The sequence below is a fragment of the Mchenga conophoros genome, linkage group LG11, assembly GCF_057382185.1.
Source record: "Mchenga conophoros isolate Kocher_MC1m ecotype Shallow Benthic linkage group LG11, M_conophoros_male_GT1.1, whole genome shotgun sequence".
Taxonomy (NCBI): domain Eukaryota; kingdom Metazoa; phylum Chordata; class Actinopteri; order Cichliformes; family Cichlidae; genus Mchenga; species Mchenga conophoros.
This window is the reverse complement of record NC_140536.1, coordinates 34,163,798-34,187,151: the sequence shown is the minus strand read 5'-3', so window position 1 is coordinate 34,187,151 and position 23,354 is coordinate 34,163,798. Positions and strand designations below refer to the sequence as shown.

General features: G+C 40.9%; 1 protein-coding gene across 1 annotated transcript in view; it reads right to left on the bottom strand.

Annotated features, from left to right (window-relative positions):
- The window catches only part of znf385d (zinc finger protein 385D), a 98,672-nt gene that overhangs the window by 8,442 nt on the left and 66,876 nt on the right, over positions 1-23,354 (bottom strand). The window contains exons 5-7 of the mRNA XM_085292591.1: positions 6,235-6,582; positions 4,637-4,818; positions 1,395-1,496 (exon numbers count right to left, since the gene is read on the bottom strand). Coding sequence (XP_085148717.1) covers positions 1,395-1,496; positions 4,637-4,818; positions 6,235-6,582 — 632 coding nt within the window. The remainder of the gene's footprint in view (positions 1-1,394; positions 1,497-4,636; positions 4,819-6,234; positions 6,583-23,354) is intronic.

Genomic DNA, 23,354 nt, shown 5'->3' with positions numbered 1-23,354 from the left:
ACGTCCCTACCCTCACCTATGGCCACGAGCTGTGGGTAGTGACCGAAAGAACGAGATCGCGGATACAAGCGGCAGAAATGAGCTTCCTCCGAAGGGTGGCTGGCCTCTCCCTTAGAGATAGGGTGAGAAGTTCGGCCATCCGGGAGGGGCTCAGAGTAGAGCAGCTGCTGCTCCACATCGAAAGGAGCCAGCTGAGGTGGTTCGGGCATCTGACAAGGATGCCCCCTGGGCGCCTCCTGGGTGAGGTGTTCCAGGCATGTCCCACCGGGAGGAGGCCCCGGGGCAGACCCAGGACACGCTGGAGAGATTATATCTCTCGGCTGGCCTGGGAACGCCTTGGTATTCCCCCGGATAAGCTGGAGGAGGTGGCTGGGGAGAGGGAGGTCTGGGCCTCTTTGCTTAGGCTGCTGCCCCCGCGACCCGGCCGCGGATGAAGATGGATGGATGGATGGATATATATATATATATATATATATATATATATATATATATATATATATATATTTAAAGATCTGCATCACTTTTTCCTCTATGTCCAAAGCAAGCAACACTTCAGTCCATTTTTACAGAGACTGAAATGACACGACAAGCACAACTTTTTTTAAGGTGGATTAACAAAGCAAGCTGATAACCGCCGTTGTGGTAACCACAATCTCAAACTGGGTTGTTAACACAAAGCTCGGTTGGTCAGGGTCACATGTATCGGTCTATAAGCTGAGCTTTGATTGCTGCAACCTGCCATTGTTACGCTTGGTAGTAATGTGCCGTGTAAACACCTAAATCGATACAAAAAAAATGAATGGCACACAGATATTCCATAAAACACATGTAATACATAATAGTCTGTTAACGTCAAGGCAGAAACATTCAGTTTCTACAGCTCGACCTGCGTCTGCTTGTAGAAGACTTCCTTTATTTGTATTCCAGTAATTTCAGGTACAGTAAGTGTTATTCACCATTTATCAACTGTAACTCTTATCAGTCAATAACACCACCACAGAGTAGCATTATGAGACAAACATGTAAAGCATGTTAGATCAGGTAGTTGCAGTTACTTCTTTTCTGCTCTGACTATTAACCAGAATCAGTTTATACCGAGATTTGTTTGAGTAAAAATGATAAAAGTTCCTCTAACCTGGAGCACAAATGGAGAAAAACTGATATGTTATCACATGATTAGTGTTTTACTGTGAATATAAATTAGAAATTCCCACAAAGAAATGAAAGGTGTACGCTGTAAGTTATATTTCCTAAATTTAGGATCGGCCCAGAAAATTGAAGTTGGTGTATCTCTGCTAAAAAACCCAGGGCTAAATCTGGCTAAATCCTGCTTTGTAACGCAGCAGTCTGGACCCGTGTTGCTGATAAGATAACAGAGGTGTGCAGTGACTCACCGGCTGCTTGGTCTGGCCTTTCTGTGGTTTGCTGTAGGGGCTATATTTCGGTTTGGCTGGTTTACCTGCTGCTCGGTCTTTATGACGCCGGCTGCTGATGTGCTGGAAATGAGAGACAGATTCAAAACGAGTCACACTTTAATGTTGTCCTTTTACTGCGGTTATTCCAATATTAAAATGACTATTAAGTCATTTGTTTTTCTGACTTAATCATTAAACCACCTCCAACACACAGAGCAGGGAGTCCTCTTCATGCTCTACTGAAAAATATCCACATTCAGTTTCATAACAATCTGTCTGAGACAGCCTCTTACCCTAAAACTGCAGTACCGCAGCAATAAAATGTGCAAATGTGGTAAAGTGTTTTGAATGTGTGCACCAATCTGTTAATGTGAACATGGTTTGTACTTGTACAGAAACAGTCAAATGAAAATAGATTGGGAGGCATCACTCGGGGAACAGAAAAGGAGGTACAATAACCAAAAACATACCTCTTGACTCATGGCAAAAGATCTTACAGCTTTATGGTTTTCACACCTGTGGTGAAAATGTCTGCACTTCTATCGCTGCAAGTTACACTGCAGAGCTTTTTACTAAATGCCACAGTATATCCCATTGTTAAATACAATTCATTTTGAAACCCTTGGAGATTCGGGCCAGATCTGAATAAACCAATAAAACAGAAGACAGAATTACAGTCTGACCTAAAGCCAGCAAATTCAGAGTGGGTACATGCTGACAACAAAAGGAAAATTTCTGGCTGTGTCTAAATTTCACAAGTCCTTGCAGTGGGCTTAACAATCATACTTTTCTTCTGCTTTCAGCTCTAACTAAAATGTTTCATGCTGGATTCTTTTCACAGAGAATTGCTGCTGTTCAGAAGTACTCAGCAAAAGTCCTCGCATGAAAAATTCATACAAATCCCGTCTGTCTTCAGGGAGAGAACTCGAGGTTAGCTCAGACTAAACAGAGTGGTCTTCAGCTACTGTAGAAGACGTTCCCCACATGACAGAATGATCAGCACTACAAGAAAAGAAGATTTGCACAGCGTCCCGCAGGAGCTATAAAGATACACACGAAGCTATTTCAGTCACAGTTGCATCTTTGTCACCTCTTATCGTACCTCACTTAATCTAAAATTAAAACAGGCAACTCCTTGACCGCACACTTTAACCAGCTTTTTTTATAAAATTTTTTAAGGATTTCCGTATTCATAAAGACCTCAGACAGATATCCAACAGGAATAAAGGCAAAACTCATTACTAGTTGCTCTTAAAATCCAGTCTGACTCGTACGTGACCTTATATAAGTTCGTTTTCAAAGAGGAACAAAATACCATTTTTCAGATTCAGACATTCAAACATCACAGAATAATAATAAAATAATCCTCAACTGAAAGAAACATCCATAAGCGGCAGGTTCATATCTCGAGGCGAGGATGAATTTGTTCTCCCAGCAGCTGCAGGTAACTGCAAGTTTTATAGTAATATGTTTAAAATAATAATGTAGTGTACTGTGCTTTCCTGCCTTCATCTGCAGTCTCAGATGGCACTGAAAAACAGACACTCACACCTGCGGCCAAGTTAAAGATCACCAATTAACCAAACAAGGACTTGTTATTTAATATATTCAGGTTTAAGATTGGTAGATGACAGGACTGCATTTCACACCAAGACACCCTGAAACAGCCAAGCACATTCTGCTTGTTGAACCAACGCTGCCTGTGTTGGTTGGGGTATGTTTGTCACATGGAGGATAAGAAGCTAGCTGTGGACAGCTAGCTCAGAGCACCATAAAAAGTCAGTCATCCCAAGCTATGTTTTAAGAAGGACAAAGGAAAAGCTCTTCCGCTGCCTGGTGATCTTTGGAGAGGTCAGGTCACTGCAGAGAGGATGCGCCCTGTGGCAACCACCTAAACCAGGACCTCCCAATTGATTTGCACCAACTGTAACACAGACTTCATGCGTCAGCCTGCAGTGCAGTAGCAGATGGTGTCAAGGCCCAATGACCATCTCGGTTTCTTAAGTCTGAGATGCCAATGGTAATTATTTTATAGTCGCAGTTTTCCCAGAGTTTCTCCCTCTCATACTGTGTTTATGAGATGTGTTTGTACTGTGTTTGTTTCCCGTCCTCGTATATCTTTGTTTAGAGTTGGTATTCATGTCTGCTTTGGTTGGTGTCACTTTTGCTTCCTTTCTGTCTTCCCCTGATTCCCTGACTGTTTTATCCTGTTGTTAATTGTGATCACCTGTTTTCCTCTCCCTCCTGTTTCTCATGAGTAATTAGTCTGCTGTGTACTGTATGTAAAGCCTTGTTTCCTTTTGTCCTTGTCGAGCTGTCTGCGAATGCTTCTCCATGCTACCTTGCTTACTATTTATAATCTGAGTTCTTGTGTTTATCTTCCAGGATTTTCTGCTCTTCTGTTGTGTCTTTGACCTTTTTTCAGCTGAAAGTAGTTTGGTTTTTGTTTGCATTATCTGCATTCTGTGTTTCAGATCTTCAACAGTCCATATGACACTGTAGGCACAAGGAGAAAATGGAAGCTACGCACAACAAACTGACGAGGAGAGTCAAACCACTGACACTAACCACAATACCACTGTGGTACCCTTAGTGAAAGGCAGTCATAGAAAAATTGCACTTACAAGTTCTAATGTTTGTGTCAGTTTTCCAGTCTAGCCATCCTCCTTTCCCCTAAACTGTGAAATGACTCATTTGGATACACATTTATTCAATCAAACATATTGTTTTTACTTTAACTTATTATATATCCTCCCCCAGTCTGATCTAATAAAGTCACAATGGCATTAAAGAAAGTGGTAAACCTCCAAACAGACCTTTTTTTAATAATAGCAATGAAAATATGAAGCTAAGTTTCATTGTATGTCATGCACTGGGTTTTATTTCCATTTCCAAATGCAGGGAATGTGTTTGACAGATATGGAAATAAAATCAATCCTTTCACAAATTAGAATATTTCGAGACTGCTCCCTCAAAAGCCAAATGATTCACTGAATAATAAAAAAAAGACGTTGATGACTTTTAATTTTCTTTGATATTTATAATGCACGATGAACATGATGAGTAAAATGCCATATTATTATAAAAATTTTGATTTAATGTCAGTCTAATCCGTATCCGGCTTTGCTTGTTTAATAAGATCTTGTGATCAATTTTACACAGAAATCCATTTTCCAGTTTACTACTGAGCGAGTGTCTCGGGCTCCGTTTATATCTCTCACCTGTTTTAGCTGAGTCTCTGAGTTGACGTGCACGTCACATGTCTCACAGTAAAACGTTTTGTTCTGCAGGCCTGTGGATGATTTGGAGGATGTAGCCAGTTTGCTTTTGACTCCTGCTCGAGGAAAAGACTTGATGGAACCCACACCGCTCCTGGCCTCGAGCATCGTCTTGTGCTTCGTACCTGCAGGTTCAAACAGGAAGCAGTTTGGTCAGTACATGAATCTGACTCAACAGAGGCCACCTGAGGAAAAGGGGTCAACTTTTATATTATCCTTATGTCACAGATCAAAGTAAGTGAACAGTCCTATTAAACGCACTGAAAGTTGACCTTTTGACCAAATACTCCTCAGGGCTAGAGAGTAAGGGCCCGGTTGTACGTCACTCCCTGGAACGATACCTCCCCGAGCACTTAGCTACAAGGGCCAAGACTGGTTCACTGGTTCAACCAAAAACTCTTCTGAACTTGTTTCAGTTTCACTCAAACAGAAGCTCAAGTCATCAACACAGATGTCACTAATATGGGGCACTTATGCAGTAAATTAGCATGTTAAGCTGTTCATTATTCAGCAGGAAATCACTACATTTCAAATTGAAATGATTTTTGGGCAAACTTCTGGCAAACGATGCAACCGCTATTTGAAAGCCATTCGTTTAATCCAGATATATTTAGGTCCAGCTCTTGTAGCTCCGTGGTGTAATCCAACAGGTTGAAGAGCTAAAAGAAGGAGATCCAAGTTTATGCAAAACTGTCACTGCCAATTGAACTCAAGCACTGAACCCAAAGACGGACTTTTCCTTAATCAAAAGCAAACGGAATATTTTAGCTTTTACAACTGCTTAAAAATACTGTTGACAACAATGGGCTGCAAAGCTGGTCGAATGTTTATGAGATGACCAAATACTCTGTAATGAAGATGCTTGATTTGTGTGAATTCGTGTAGAGCTTTGTGGTCACTTGTGAAATCCAGCTGCCCGATGAGTATTTCAGTAAGTGTTCGGTGTTTTCATGGTGGAGAAACTGTTTAGAAATCTTTATTTGACTGTTTTATGTTGTTGAAACTTTAATGAAAAAGTCAATGTTTAAAACAAAGATATCGCAGGCAGAAGCAGAGGAACAACCTCAGACTGAAAGCAAAGATGACTCAGTGTACTGTCATTTCCCTGTGTTGTGTCTGTGTGTTTGTGTGTGAATGCAGTATGAGAAATTTGTTTGAAACAATGACTGCTTTGTTTTCAAAAGCAAGGATGTCTCACAATACCTGATTAAAGTTTGATAAAAGGTTCCTATGGAAACTACAGAAGGATAATTGAAGAATTGTGTTTTTTTTCAAGCCCCGGAATGATTGCTGAAGACAGCGGAGATAACTCTACAATAACGACAAACAAACGCTTGAACACTGAAGGAACCCAGCAATGAAACAATCATGCAGAGTCCGTGTTCACTGAGAAAAACACAACCAGCAGGTAAACGCCTCATTCGTACAGCAGAGCCAACCTTACTTTTGTTGTTTTGTTTCAAGTTTGGGGGAGAAAAAAAAGGTCTGTCATCCACTCAAACTCTCCACGTTTGCGGCAAATCTTGGCACACGTCTCTCACCGCTATTGTGAGCCTCCAGCTGTGACGCGGAGTTGACTGCCACTTTGCAGAGGGAGCAGTAGAGAAGACGGCGAGCTTTCTCCTCCTCCGTTTCTGCGTCTGTCTCCGCTTCGGGTTCGGCATCGGGCTCCGGGAGGTCGGGTTCTGACGGGGAATCTAGCTTCGAGTGCCCCTCGTCTCCCCCAGCAGCTGAGGTAGTCTCTGGGGCTGCGGCCGCCGTGCTGCTCGGCACTGTCAGCGAGGCCACAGGTGCTGGCGACGGCGTGGTAGGGGTCGCCAAGGATGCCAGGGGTTGTGCTGTTCTGAGCACGGGGGAAAGCGCTAGGGGCGCTGTTCCAGGGAGGCCATCTGTAGGGAGAAATAAATCACACAAAGAAATGTCTTTGGTTTGAATCATATTGCTCCAGCCATCATTCACGGACAGAAATGTTTTATTCATGTGGTGTTCACCCAACAGGTGGCTTAATGTGTTTTTATTGAGACTTCACAGGATCATTTCTATTTTTATTTGTTTGCTTTATTAAAGAACATAACATGAAATATTGATCTAAAGTAAAAGAGGTACTGCTGTACACTGCTATGCAGCCCATGCCTGCAGTGCTGCCCTACTTTTTTTGCCTCTGTCTCTCTCTCTTCTCCTTTTCTATGTTCATGAGCTTTGTTTCTTTTCTCTATCCTATTGCGTGCCGTGTCCAGCCAGAAATCAGTCTCAGTGTGCCATCCTTAAGGATAACACCCTTTGCACAATATACACAAACTAGGGATACATTGTTAGAGTATCTCCTAACTCCTAACAATATTTCATAACTCATTAAACTGGAACTAGTTCAGCACTAGTATTGACTGATACTTGAAGGCAAGGCATCTGTATCATATTGCAAATGGAAAAAGCTGCATCTAAAAACCACGGTGAGAGGGGGACTCTGCAGATATGTATTCATGAGCTGTTTCAGGTATTTAAGATGATCAGCTGTGTAATCAAACTGTCTGCCCTTCACTGTTTGTGTGTCGAGGCCATATGTGTGTTTTATAAATTAAGAACATGAATTTATCACAGCTCAATCTTCTTGTCACAATTAGCCACGCTGTGAATTTCATTCATGGCAGGCCTAATTATATTCAGACATGAACAGTGCTACTCGCAGTGGTAGATGGTGTAGATGAGCCGCACGTCATATTTAATAGATTCACCTGAATCACTTTAAAATGATGTCTCTGAAGCTAGCACAGTTCGTTTTGTTAAACGTGCTAAAGCTCGACTCCTCTCTCCTTGCATCTCTTCCACTACTGAGTCTTTGATGAGAGGGACTAACACACATGGAGATGAGGTGAGGAAAGGAATCAAGGATGCACAATCTGAGAAGGTAGGTCAGTGTTTGTGTGCAGCCCTGGGTGTGGCTTTCTTCCACCGGCACCAGGACTGCCGCACATGGCTTCAATCAAGTACTCATCAAGCTGCAGTGTTTATATTCCTTTCACTCACTTCCTGCCAAACTGTTTGCATCACCGGTGTGGTAGCAACTCCTGGCCCTTTTATAAAGATTTTCTTAGTTGTAACTTGGCTCCGTCCTTCTTCACAGCTCACTGCCCGCTCCAGTCTCACACCAAAACAACACCGTTCATGTGCCCGTCCACTCTCCACCAGTTACTCCAGCTTCTTCCCCCTACTTGCTCCTGCTTTGCCAGCTCAAGACTCCAACATGGTCTGTTTTTGGGGCATGCCAGCTTTTAGTTCTAAAACCTCAAAGTATATTCAATTCATGAAAGCCGAGATTTGGAAATGATGGCTTATGATGGCTGGATTCAGATCAAGTTATTTTTTCTATTAATTATATAAACAAAGCTGAACAGTACAAACTATATACAAGCGGATCCTTGAAAAACAAACATCCAAAAGCTTTTCCATCCAGACATGTTCGTTGTTTGGGAGCAGACAGACGTCATTTTGCAAAATCAGCACATATGGAGCGGTTGAGAAGCTACAACATGTTTTGTTGCTAAAACTTGGAGAAACAAACTGCACCGAAAGCAACAGCTCCACAGTCACAACAGCCTTAAACATATACTGCAGATAAACGTGGCAACATGACTTTGGCAACATAAACCCTGCTCGGTTTCGAGACATCTGTCATGAAACAGAATGGAAACGTGCACTTCCAAACACTTGTGCAAGCTGATGCATGTGCATCACCATCCAGTAACACACAGAACGCAAGTGCAAGAGTTTCAAATGGCAGCCATCAGACTTGCTCTTGTCACTTGTTCTAGTGTTTCTCTCAGAAAAACACCATCACACTCACTGGAGACTCTGACATGATAACACAAATAGTGCCCTGAAGGATAAAACAAAAAGAGATTTTAACTGATGAATGAAAGTGACAAGATGTGAACTTCATAGCTGAGGGAATGTGTAACAGTTTACAAGGGTGTCAACCTCAGTTTCACTAAAGGCCACAGTGGGAAATAAGAATCACATGAAGGCACAGACATTTGTTGACTTGCTTTAACTTTATCGAAAGAGTAAACGCAATTGAAGTCCTAAAGTTGTTTAGCCATTATATCATTCAGTCAAGCAAAATAATGATAATGCGTTCTCATTACAATTATACAAGTTGGCTACCATACAGCCAACTCACAACACACCAGCCTGGATATGACTCCTGGGTCATTTATTAAACCAAATGCATCCATCCATCCAGGTGTAAAGCAAACCAGAGAATCTTTTCATTTTGTTCTTGCATGTGTGTCTGAAAGTTTTACACAGTTTGTTTCACAGGCCTGAACATGACAACTCTGTGTGGTACATTTTATTTAAAAAAAAAGACCTTTGATTACATAGATTATATGTACCATGCAGCCTTCTGCCACTAAAATAGACTGCTCATAAAATTTAAACTGCCTTTTGCTCCATCGCTTTATCTGAGCTGAATCTCATATTGTGCTGTAGTCAGTTTTTTCAAAACCTCGAACATCAATATGATGGCTCAGATTGTGTTCCTGCAAAACAGAGATGTGTCATAGCAAATACATCACTCTTTCAGGACTGAATATTGTTTCTCAATCGAAGCTTATTTCCAACACTAAACATTTGTTCTTGTTTCTCTCTTTTCTTTTTTTGGTCAAAATGTGGGATTATTGCAAATTTTATTTATTTTTTTGTGGATTTTGTGTTACTTTCTTAGCATTTGGAGTGAGAAACTTTCAGACCAACCCTAACACTATTTTGAGGTAATAACCCGAATTTTTGGACAAGCGTCTAGGAACCTCTTGAAATCACCTTTCCCTTTTTCCTGCCTTTTGTGGTAAATATTGCTGATGTCTACAACAACAGACTGCATATAAAAGATGGATTTGGCAACCATGCTGTCGCACACTGTTTTGCTCTGTTACATTTTTGAAACTTTGAGCTGATGTTTTTTTGCTATTGCTATCTTAGCTTGTTAAAACAAGGCATCAGGAGTACGGAGAGGATCCGACTGAGGAGAGGTGCTGCTTTGCTAATCAGAAGATTTGCCTGTCGATGAGCAACGTCATTATCATGTTTACATGATGAAGAATCAACGAGAACAAAAGACGATCAAGTGTTTACTGAGGTTACAGATCAAAGGAGCCGTAGACTTCTTTATGATCATTCTTTTTGCAAACACAGTTATCCACTGCTGCCAAATGATTTCACTCTTTACATGTGGAACTGATATCCATTTTTCATATACAGGGTGTGCTTACAATTAGGGGGACCAAAACATTAAAAGTTATATACAGACTAGATTAAAAATTTTCAAAGGAGTGAATTGAGCTCTGAAGGACTAAGTTTGATGTCTCTGATTTACACAGTCAGCTCTTCTGGTTGTTTTTAGCTTAGTCTCTGTAAAGACGGACCCAACACACTGTTACGATTATGGGTTTTTAATAGCACTTTCACAGGTTGAGCCTCTCTGTTCGCAGCTTGTCTCGGCACACACATCTCCTGCTCCAGTCTCCGGCTTCACTATAAGAAAAGAGACGTCTTATTAAGCAGATCGTCACCACCTGTGGCCTCACCTGCCTTCCCGGCACCACCCGCTTAAGGTCTCTGTACCACCCCTCCCCTGCAGCTGAGCCAGGGACCACACCTCCACCACAGTCTCTAAGCTCAGTAACCAGGAATATAAATTTTATTGCTATATATTAGTACAGCCCAACACTGTAAATATACCACATTCTTCTGAACATGGAAAAACTTAAGTATAAAATGAAGACTAAAGCAAAAGAAAGAAAGTATTAAAGTTTAAAATAAAATGTTTACTTCATCGGCACAAAAACTGATTCAAGCCGTACAATCAGACTCAAAAGAACACACATGACTTTCTAGACCAAAGGCAAGAAGATCTGATTTCTATCTAAGGTGTTAAAATTGCTCCAAGATGAGTTGTTCAGGCGATTACTGATTACATGCCAGATCAGGCACATAAATATGAAACAAACTATGCAAGCAGTCGCACCTCTAATCTGCTATTTGTATGAGAGATCACATTAACGTGTACAAAGAGGCTGCTGAAAGACATGTCTGATATTTTTAGGAACAAACACAGCAGCAGATCAATATATTTGACTCCTAAAACAACATCACGTGTCACAGTATGGAATACAGAAGACTGCTGCCACATCTGCGAAAATGAAATTTTGCCTTGGCGGCTCCGTCTGATCGATGCCAATGCCTCACAGTTCCCCGCACTCCAGTGTCACAAAATGAAGATCAGCCAGCCAGGAGAGCAAATCAATAGTGAATTATGTCATGCTATTTTTGTGGGCCATTATATATGGTTCTTATTTATCCCAGTGGAGATGTCGCCAGTTGGCGCCACAAAACTCTCCGAACGTACATTGTGACTGAGATCGCTCAAGCCAAAGGTTACAAAATATATCAGAGTTGAAAGCAGCAGACCTCCAGCAACAGAGCTTTATATGCTTTACATCTAAAATGATTGCATCAGGTGAATACTGCGTATAATTAGTGAGTGCTGAATGGTTTCTAACTGTAAATTTTAGACAGTACACTTTTGTCCATTAAAGTATTGATTGGAAACCGCACTAATTTTCCTGGCATTGACTGTATTCATGCAGCATGTCTGTCTTCTCTGAACCACCAACAAAACCACAGACCACTCCATGAATCTACTTCTCCACAGCCACAAGGAACATCTATTTTTAAAATTGTGTTTTTTTGTTTTTTTTTAAATAAATGCTTCATCCAACCACTTTTCTCCACATTTTCACAGTTGTCCAAAGTGGCAGCCAGCAAAGCAAAGTGGCCAATATTTCCTTCCCCTGAGCCACATCTCTCAGCTCTTGCTGGGATGTGTAGTCCTTGGGGTGTTTGCTGCCTGAAGGCTTTTCTTCTTCTCCTTGAACATGCCTGGAACACTTTTGCAGGAAAGCATCTGAGAATCCGCTCAATCCTGAAGCACCTGACAGCATTACCTTACTAACAGGGTTTTTGCACACCAACTGAACACTGTGCAGAGAAAAGCCTCTAATTTTACAATGCTGTGTTGCATTTCCTCCTAATTTTACAGAAAAATGAACAAAATGAGGGGATTTAGAGCAAAATAGGGGATTTTAGAATTTATGATTGTTGTTGATCTTGCTGAAGAAAGGAAAAAAAAAAGTAGGAAAGTTAATTTTATACTTCTGGATTCAGAGCTTTAGAAATTATCTTTCCTATTTTACAAGGAAAAATGCTTAGTGTAGCATCCCAGTCAGCCATTTTCTGCTGGTGTTCAACTTCCACGCCATTTCAGTATCCTACGAAAACTATTGGCGCGTTCTTGTTTCCATGGTGCCAAATCCTGCCATTCTGTAAAAGCTGCTTGCGTCTTCTTAGCATTGTTCCTGCACAACAGTGCACCGTGGGTAAACATGTTATTTTTCCACTGAGCAGATTTAATGTCATAAAAGATCACATTTCAACCTGAACCACACACAGCCAAGCAGCTTTCAGCGCCTAAAGAGAACCAACAAATGACAGGGCAATCTTCAGTCACATGCCGGGGCGGTATTTGACGCCGTGAGATGAGAACACATTGAAGCTATTTTTTCTCGGGCGTCTGCTCTGAAGCCGTACACTGTTTGAAACTCATTACAGCTGCTCAGACCTTTGATCTCATTCTTTGGTTTTGATCAGCTCGTGACTGACAGATTGACACTGAAACTAAAAGCTTTGCCTGAGACTGGATTTATTCTTTACCCCGGCAGTCTAACCGAGCCGCTGACAACTCAGAACCAATCTGCTTATCAATCTCACACTCTTCAGACTCCTTCGCGTATAAATAACACCCCGCAAAATTCAAAGCAGTCACTCATTTTTAAAACAGTGTTTTCCAAAAAGCCACGCAGAACATCATTTAGATGCGCATCGCTAGCAGCTTTTGCTGTTAACAAATATCTATCCATTAATTTCTGTGAACCTCTAATCCAATTCAGGGTTGCAGGAGGATGGGTGACGGGTTGAGCTGCTATCATTGGTACACCCAATCCATCACAGCATTAACAATTAAATTATAAGAATTTTACTTTTTTTATTTCTATTTAATTTTGTATAATCAAATTATTTTATGAATTTCATTTTGTAGTATGTCTTTGATCAGAGCTGTTAAGAAAGAATAAGAATTACATTCGAGCCTGTTCTCACTGCATGGGCATCAAATAATACTGTTAGTCGAGTGTTTAGTCAAAGTTCTGTGTCACGGAATTCTGAGACCATTATCACGACATCATATGAGTAGTTAAAAACCAGCCAACCAGTTAGTAAACGGAAAGAAAGCAACGAGTGAAAGTTAAACTCAACATGAATCAGTTTCCAGGTGCACAATCATGTGGTTTGTATCACTGGCACATAGGGCTGGGTGTCGTCACTGATTTCTAGAATCGATTTGATTCCGATTCACAAGGTCCCGATTCGATATAATCCACGATTCGATTTGAATTGGAGAAATTTAGCCTCAGACAGCCAGAAATATTATAATTCTGATCATTTATGATTACATATCGATTTTCTATATCTACAAAAAGAAAGCTGACACTTGTGATACTTCATCAGAGATGTTAGCATCACAGCAGATGCCTTTGTATCAAAATAACAAAACATTAAAACACATGAAGATCGTCCTGTTCCAACTTTGTTATTACCCTTCAAATATTTGTTGAACAGTTATCCATCTATCCATTCTCCTCCATTTATCCAGTTCCAGTGGAGCCTATCCTAGTTACCATGGGGCACACTCAGGATAGGTTACCAGACTATCGTAGGGCCAGCACATGGAGACAGACAACCATTCACACCTACAGGTAATTTATAATCTGACCCCACTAACTGTTGGAGGAAGCCCAGAGAGAACCCACACATGCATGGGAAGAATATGCAAACTTCACAACAAGAGGCCACAGCCAAAAGGTGGATTCAAACCCACAACCTTCTTTCATCGTTAGCAGCAATGCTAACCACCGTGCTGTCCCCACATGTTTGTTAAACATGTGTACATCGTATTTTAAACATATTTAAGATCTTTAGACATCAGATAAGAGTCTTATACAACCAATACTTATAAATTAATATACAATTTTTTCATGAATAAAGTTTAAATGATAAAAGTGCCATTGATTAATTATAGCTATTATAAAGTGATACTGACTTAAGCTGCTGATTTTCAGCAGTTTAATCACTTTTGTGTTGCTGCAGTTCTTTTATCTGATCTGTCCTCTCAGATCTCAATAGATACCCTGGTTAGAGTCTATTGCTTACCGACTATACTAACTTCACATTTTTGAGCATGGCACAGTGTGCACGTGAGGATATCTAAACTCTTCTGTTATGTCAGTAGATGCTTTGGATGCCTGCAGAGTGATTTAAGGAAGAACATCTGGTATTAAAAGACTATAATTTCCAGGTTCTGCAGTTATAAACATGACTTAAACATTTACTTAAAAATTTAAACTCAACTTGATAGGGGGAAATAACTTCACCAATTAGCTGTGTGTATATCCTATTTTCAGTGAAGCAGACTTTATACAAGGGCGAGAAAATCTACCCAGTCCTGTCAATCACAGCACAGTCAAAACACCACCATACCCAAAGAAGTAATTAATTTGTCAAAGAAGAAAAAGTCGATCTTGGGAGGAGACAAAACAATCCCTTTGGAGTAGTGTGAGTAAGGGCATCTGCTGCTAAATTAAACACGAGGAACTTCAACTGGTTTAACAGCAATTTTCAGCATGAATGTGGCTTTACATCGCATCCCATCAAGCCATTACTACAAGAACAATAATTAATTAGTTAACTATTTATGATATGGCTGACCCTCCCAGTCCAGATAAGTAATGTTTATGCCACAAGCAGAGCAGAAAAGCGACCTCTTTGCCCCCTGCAATTACCCACCACTTTCTCCCAGTCCGCTTGGGTATGCCAAGCGTCAAAACAACCTGAAATCACAGCGATTAACTCGGGCAGCCTCGCTGCGTTCACCAGCTACCAAAAGTCTGCCATCACACCTGCTTCTCTGGGCAGATTTTCAGTGGCGTGGTGAGCAGTCTGAGTGCAGTTTCAAAACAAGTTCACGTAAAGGTTTTAGTATTCTTGCGAGCCAGCAATTCTATGCCTGTGAGTTATCATTTAACTGATTTTGGCAGGGGTTCTCACAATTAGAGAGCTGAACTAGATGCACCACCAGAATCTGAGATACTCGGGTCTATACTGGGGATTTTCTGTCCTTCGTGTATCAGAAGTAACATCATCGTAGGAGAATAAATGTCTGTATCAGTCAGAAAACTGACAGGCTAATGAACAGCTTTGCAGGGTGCTTTTGTTGAACAAAACTTCAACATTTTGGCAACATCCTTGTGTTTTGATACCTCAGAGAGACATCAACCAGTTCTCTTTGTGAAGTTGGCAAAGAGACAGATCTGTTTGGTATAGTTTAAAACAGCGGCTTCAAGCAGAGGGAAATAATTAGCTTCCACGAGATAAAGCGCTCCTTTATAGAGTTCCAGTATTATGAGGTAGTGAATGGTGAGTGTCAGCTTGCTAACATCAGTAAAGACCACATTAAAGAACCACTAGGGTGTTGTTCAGATGTAGGAGAAAAAGTAAAGCCAAAACTTCCTCATGTGGTGAGGATGCTGATGTTCAGCGATTTCCACAGATGTATTTTGTTTGTGTTTCTCTTCACAAGCTTCTCCTCAGCAAATATTTTACTTGCCAAGTGCTTTGTGTGAAAGGTCAGTATTGCTTGCTTCTCAAGTGAGTGTTTAATCGTGGCTCAAGAGTTGGGAGTTCGCCTTGTAATCGGAAGGTTGCCGGTTCGAGCCCCGGCTTGGACAGTCTCGGTTGTTGTGTCCTTGGGCAAGACACTTCACCCGTTGCCTACTGGTGGTGGTCAGAGGGCCCGGTGGCGCCAGTGTCCGGCAGCCTCGCCTCTGTCAGTGCGCCCCAGGGTGGCTGTGGCTACATTGTAGCTTGCCATCACCAGTGTGTGAATGTGTGTGTGAATGGGTGGATGACAGGTTGTGTAAAGCGCTTTGGGGTCCTTAGGGACTAGAAAGCGCTATACAAATACAGGCCATTTACCATTTTACCATTTAATCCTGCAGATGAACTTCACTTCCAGCATTGTGAATTGTTATAGTCCTGGTTCTGCTCTGCAGCAATGTGTAGCTCAGTCAGTGGTTTTCCACCTGGTGCAGGTTCTGGCTGGTATGGACCTCCACTTAGAGAGACTACACTTTACTACATGCAAGCTTCATTTAGGAACAGCGGCTCTGGAGTGCAGCCCCAGGTTAATGCTACCACAACAATTGGTAGAGTAACACAAGATATTATTGGCCAGCGCTATCTACTTAGCAGCAACTGAGCTTTCAAAATAAGAGCGATGTGTTTTCAAGTACATAAATCACATACAATGTTATTTTCTCCATAGAAAATGAAAACACTGCTAAAACATACACCAATATACTCGAGTGGCCATACCTGGGGAAACATAATATCTCATTTAGGATTGAAAGCTTTGGGTTGGCTCATTTCTAGTGAGCTTCAAAGATGTTGTTGGCATATTTTTTAATTTGCACAGATGATAGAAGTTTCCACCTGCTTCCAGTCTTTATGCTAAGCCTACTTAATCAAATCCATCGATACATTAAATTTTACTTAGCTGTGTGAATTATAGCTCGTGGATATATTTAACCATTAACGTTTGATAAAAATGCAAAGGAAATCTGTGAGGTTCTTCTTCATCTGCTTCCTATAGAAGCTGGTTGGTGAGCCCATCCCATGTTAAGTCATGCATGTATTTGCCCTTGTGTTGGGGTGAACTCATCTACCACGGTGTCATTAAAGAGCCATTTGCTGTTCGAGGACCAGGTGATTAAAGTGTACTTTGGCTGGCCTAGGACGCCCTGCTCTCCGGGAAGCCTCTTGTAATCCATATCCCCAGTCAGTGTGACCTAACTGGCTGTGCAAGGCCCAGTTAAGAACTCAATCCCATCTCATTAATGGAGGTAATGACTGTGATCAATCTAAAGTTGGTAAGGGCGAGCCGGGCAGGGTATGTGGGAGAGAAAGAGAGAGATAAATATTGAGGGCCAGGTAAAAGAAGGGGAGAAGAAACAAAAGGGCTGAAGACACAGAAAGATTGAGTTGGAGCGAGAGAAAAATAAGTGAAATAAAAAGTGAAATGAGAAAAGTAAGCAACCTGTGAGACCAAAACAATGGGAGACAAAGTGTGTGAAAGAAGGAGGACGAATGACAGACGGTGGTAGAAAGAGGGGCGTGTGAAGGTGAGAGGAAAGAGATAACATTAAAAGGGAGCAATCGAGTAAAGGACACAATTAAAGAGGGAGAAGCTGAGAGTGGTGAAGGCAACAATGATAAAGAGAATTGAGCGAAAGGCAGATGGGGAAAGAAGCCGTGACCCTTCGAGACAGGACACAGCCTCTTTTCTTTCCTCTGTTTGTACCCCAACCTCTCCCGACTCCCCTGACATTTCCTGTGGCGATAGAGGAGAAACGTGGCTCGGAAAACTTTCCACCCTGTTTAAGCTTTCGGGCAGTCACAAGACTCCCCAGAGATCTGATTACCTTCCTCAATGAAGCTGGATTAAGCTCTTTAATTAAAATGATTGGGCCTTATTATATGCTGTCACAATTTAAAGGACATAAATCCCTCATGGCCCTTGAGTTCTGTCAAATTTCATTTGACATCCATGATTTTTTTCCTCCCCTCTTGTCAGTATTCAAAGTGAGTAAGTGAGCAAGGCTGAATATTTCCAGCACAGAAGACTGATAAGATGACAAATTTGCATTTACAAATAAGTGTGCGTCAGTGCTTGCAGTCATCTTTTCTTGTTGTTGTTTTTGTCGAAGGGGAAAAAAGCTGGATTATCTCAGACACTTAAACACAGCAGGCGTTATTGATTTGAATTCATCTCTTTCCAGTTTCATTCTAAAGCAAATGATCCGTATCTAATTTCTATTGGAATGTTCCTGTGGTTACACGTTGGCGTGCAGAAACCTCACAAATGAGAACATTTGCAGCGCTGCGCAGGTATGGAGCCAATCTGGTCACACGCTCATCAGGTATGCTGCTGCCTCTGACGTCTGTTAGAGGCTTTTTTCGAGCTTGCGCGTGTACATGGATACACAAAGGCTAGAGCAGGGTGGGGTGGAAGGGCGGTGGAGCTAGCCTCCTGCCTCCCTGCAGCCTGCCCCATTGTACAGCTGCTGTCAGTGCTGGCATGGCTCCCCTGACAATCTGCTCTTTAATAGCTAATATCAGGGTACATTTCCTCAGGCACTGGACTGGAACTGAGAGATGGCGGGCTGTGCTATGGGCATTTCTCTCTCTCTCTCTCTCCCACGTTGCCTTTCTCGCTTTACCACTGCTCTCTCTGGTGCTGGTGTAAAGACGCGCACAAACACACTTGACAGGCAGCAGCTGAGTCATCTGGCTAATCTGCTATCTTACAGTGTCCAGTTGCACATTCTTCTCATAGAGCACGCAGGTACAGTAACATTATGATGTAAAGAATTTAGATGCTATAAATGTAAGTACACACTTTGAAGCAGACCCGTAAACGATAGGCTGATGTTCTTTGAAATGTATTTTTTTAAGTGGTGTTTGCTTGCTCTGGTTATTAGAGAGGCTTTCAAAAAGCCTGGAAAATGTTATCCCTAAACTGCAAATACATTTAGCTAAACCAATGAATTATAATCACTAAATATACAAACATGCTTTTGCAATTTCACAGTAATTCAGTGTAATATTTAGAGTTTTTAGAAAGATCTAAACATTGGTTAACCTGACCTAATTTGAAATTAGCAGTTGAATTATTGCACTGTGTTTAAAAAGAATATTTTCTTACATGCTGAAGGATGAAGGAACCCGATGCTCTCAGGGTTTAGTGCGTACAGATTGATGACAGAATTATTTTCTTTGCTGGATAACAGCCTGCAGTCGTCTCACACACGTCTCCGGAACAATCCTGTCCCATTCTTCTTTGGCAAATCTCTGAGCTCCTCCACATCGGATGGTTTCATATCATGGTTCTTTGTCCTCGGTTCAACTCAAAGACTTTCATAAGGATTAAAGTCAGGACTTTGTGCAGGTCAGTCAACAATGTTTTGGGTCGCTGTTGTGTTGGACACCAGAACAACAACCCAAAGCCAGTTTGGGTCACTGACTGCTTGAGGTTTTCTTTCAGAATATTTACTTCCGTCTTTCTTTAGGATTTTGTCCACCGTCATGAGATTACCGTGTTACAGAGGCACTGAAGCCTCCCTGCAGGGTAACATTCCCCCCACCGTGCTTCCCTGAGGCGAAAGTGTTCTCTGGGTTGTATTTCTCTCCCTTCTTTCTCCAAACATTGGCAGTGTCTCTGTGGCCAAAGAGCTCTTGTTTTGTCCACCCAAAGACCGGCTTACATTATGCATAATCATTATGCATTTTGCATAACCTTTCTCCAGGTTGTTCTTAGCAAACTTTAGTATAGCTTGAAGGTGTCTCTTCTGCAAATGTGCAGTTTTCCTTGGTCCAGGGTTCTACTTATTCTCCTTTTTTAAGATGACAATCCCTGCCTTGGCTGTGTCATTCACTAGTGTCTTGGCAGTTGTTCTGGGGTCTTTAGACACATCTCTCACTAGTTTTCTTTCCAGAATCTTTGAAATTTTTCACATCCTTCCTCTGCCAGGTTTGTTCTGTACAGCGTGGCTCTCTTTGAATTTATTGACGATACTTCTTACTTCTTAACAACTGGAAACGCTGTGATAACTTTGTGTCTCCTGCTTTGTAAGCATTAACATTTTTTTCCTATTTTTAAACTGATTTATTTCAAGTGACAGCTCAAACCCTTCCTGAAGTTTATATACAATTAAATCACAGCTGTGGTTTGCTGTGTCGATCAGTAAAAAAAAAGTTAATAATACTGATTATGTTGCGTTTTGTTTTTCTTTTCTAATTCTGTCATTGTGTGCACACAGATATAATTTATGTTTTTAAAGAAGACTAGTGTTTTTAGAAATGTTGTGTTAAAAATCACTTGCTCTGTAAAAAAACAACAAAAAAAATATTTAAATTTCATAGGGAGGCTAATTATTTTGTCCTCATCTGTATGTAGAAGGGGTTAGTTACTTTTACTTACTGCTAAAATCTTAATTCACATGACACAACTGAACTTCACGCAAAACCAGCAGGCAGGGATGAAGTCCCTTACCATGTTGGCCAATCAGAAACACTGACACTTTTGGTCCCGCCCACCTGAGAAGCAGAGGAGTTTATTGCAGTGTCGTCAGTTTAAATCAGTGTCAATTAAATGTGATGTGGACCACAGCTGCATTACCTGTTGTATTGTTAAGCCTTCTGCAGCTTATTTTTAATTAAATCCACAACATGGCAGAATGTGACGGATATCACACATTTTTGTTTTAACACCCACCCACACGCGCACCAAAGGTGAAAGGAGGAAAGTGTGATTTTTGCAGTAAATGATGTTAATGGCAAAAACAGCTTATGAATACAAATGCAGAGGTTGTTCGTGGAGTCCTCCTCCCACTATTATTTGTATATTCCAGCTGTGCGTGATGTCTTTTATGCATCCACGCTCATAGCTCCTTCAGCACGCCTCCTCTCTCCTTGAGATGCATTTTTGGATTTGAGATATCCTTTGAGATGAGCAGTGAGATCAATTTCTGGGTCAGAGGAATCCCGAGAAATAGGGGCAGAGGAGAGAAATATCAAGGAGGGAGAAAACTGAAAATGGACCTTTTTTGGAAAATTCTTGCAGGGTGAAGATTTTCAGCTCTGACTCCTCATTTTCCTGCTATTTAAAGTTTGTGGTCGACAGGCAGGAACATGAAGAACAGGTGCTGTAAAAAATAACCCGGTGTATAAGTCGACAAGTTTAACCAGCTTCAAAAGTTTCATATTGTATTCGCAAACAAAACAAAACAGTAAAAAACTCTCGGCATTAATCAAATATTCACCCAACTGCAGAGCTCTCATTACAGAACACTTGCAATCAGATGTATTTCTACCAAACACAAATGAGCAATCAGATTACATTGTTTCCACCATGGATCTGTTGTACTGAAATTATAATGGAAATCATATATTTTTCCACTTGTAGTTAACAGAGCAAAACAATCTAATTGAAAGTCCACTCTGCAAACGTGCACCGAGCTCTGCCTCCCTTTTTCCACCGACTCTCACCACGGCCATTACTCTTCTGCGATCTCGGCATTTCATTAGCGCCAGCTTTGTGACCCTGATATACCATCAAATACTTCAGCCTTACAGATAATGCAGCATTTACCCGCCTCGACAATTAATTCTTTTGACATCTGAGTACATTAATATTCATTACCCCATGCCACTTGTGACAAACCACCACCCCCACAAGCTGTAGATATGATCGTGAGATGCTGTATAGAAATATAGTTGTTGTTGTTTTTCTCCCCTCTCTTTTTTTTAAGGGCATTGAAATGATTAATAGCCATTTGTCTGTGTGGTTATGACAGCTTGTTGTTTAAGGTCCCAGAGGTCTCTGTCTGTGTATAATGTGTTTACAATTTTCCCCAGGCTTGAGTGTAAGTTTAATGTCAGAGCTGTGTAGAATCCATTACAGATGAGTATCTCAGTTCAGGTGCAGTGGGAGGAGGTCAATGTCTGAGCCCTACCTTTGTTGTTTGGCCTTTTTATTTTTTATTATCTCAAGAAAACGTGCTTTTCCCTCTGGCGTGCAGCGCTATTTCGCGCTTTAAATTGTTTCAGTGTCGGTTGGCCAGTTTTTAGAGATCCCTTTCTTCCCTTAAATATAATGCAACTGAAGGATGTTTGCCTTGTGATGTTCAAAGCACAACATATATAAGTTTGAAGAACTTTCTGATGACTACCAGCTGCACACTTCTTTTCAGCTAGCACAAAAAAAAGTGTACAGCTGGCGAACATTAGTAGGACAACTCACGTCAGCGAGCCATCATCGATGCTTTCATCGTGTCTCAGTGTCGGGAACATGAGACTGTTCATGCACACTTTCTTTTGCATAGTACTGCAGTTCTCACTCTGGGGTCGGTGGGGGAAAACGGCTCATTGCAGAGATTAAGACCTCAGAAATCTGCAAACTTTGTGGCTTAACTGTATCAGCTTTTCAAATTATTTTTTTTCTTTTTGTTTGGTTTTATTACTGTTGCAACTTTTAGCACAGCAACATAAATGATATTTAGTTTAATCTTATTCAAGAGAAGGCGACCATTACAGAGATATCTGCAAAACTGACATCAAAGCAATCCAGATGGCTTTTCAGGAGGAAGTATTCCTTTAAGGTCTGAATGTCTTCACATCTATCAGCTTTTTCCACTAAAGGCTGTATGATTTTATAGAAAAATATTCAATCACTGTCACTGCATAGCTAACTTTCATAGTTACTGTAGCTTTGGAAATATTTCAGTCAGATTGAGTTATATTGGTTTGATATGCTGTGTAGCAGGGCTCTGCACTGGGATTGAGGAGGTAAATTAGAAGTCATCTTTTCATTTTCAAGAAAGAATGAATCACAGATGTGCCACTTCTAAATGACTTTCTACAGGGTCATTTTCTACTTCACAGAAAAAAAACACACTGACTTTGATGATGTTAGACAATGATGGACACAAACGCACAGCAAGGAAACAGGCTATTGTGGCTAAGGTGGTCTTCAACAAGCATACGTGATAAATATTACAAATGATCAAACTGCTCTTACTTCAAAAAGCAACTTTACAATAAAAAAAAAGTCTTTTTTGTTTGTTTTTTGGAGCCAATTTGACCAAAAAAATGTCGGAGCCACAAAATTTATTTGGGCCTTATAATGAAGGTGATACAGCCTATTAAGTATGAATTAGCCTATCAACATCACTAATAGGTGTAAATAATTAAGATCATTAACCACATGAGACTACTCTGCAATGCGATATTTACTACTGAACTACTAATGTTGAAGGTAAAGCTCTTCTGTTTTCCTCAGCTGCACATCGCAATCGACCTTTAGGTCTGTAAAAACAATATTCTGCTTGTTCTGGAAACATCTCACCACATTACTTTTTTCTGTTGTTTGCTAATTTCTCATTGTGGTTCAAGCGTGAGAGTAAGTCAGCAGCATTAGCACACAACTCTGTCCAAACACACTGTTAAAGTCTCTGTTTTTCCTCCCTGGATTTTCTTTTTGTGGATTAGGAATCCACAGCTAGAGGGACTCAGGACCAGCCATTTATTTGTATACATCCATGTGATCCACCAGTGTTGAGGTATATCAAAACTAATAGAACGTGGGTAGCTATGGACATTTTAATTGACAAAATATGAAAACAATTGGTAAAATTTAGGTTACACGTTTTTACAGCTGGATAAACATGAGGCGTCATGTACAGAGATGATAAATAAAGTCAAGAGATTGGACTCACTGCACAGCAGTCTAGCATGTCTAAACTTTTGGATGCTAGTGTATAATACAAAAAATAAATAAATAATAACTTTTCCACAATCACACGAGCCAAAGACGGCTCCATAATCACAAGTTGTCTACTGATACAGTCTATTAAATCTTATTGTCGAATTAAAAGAA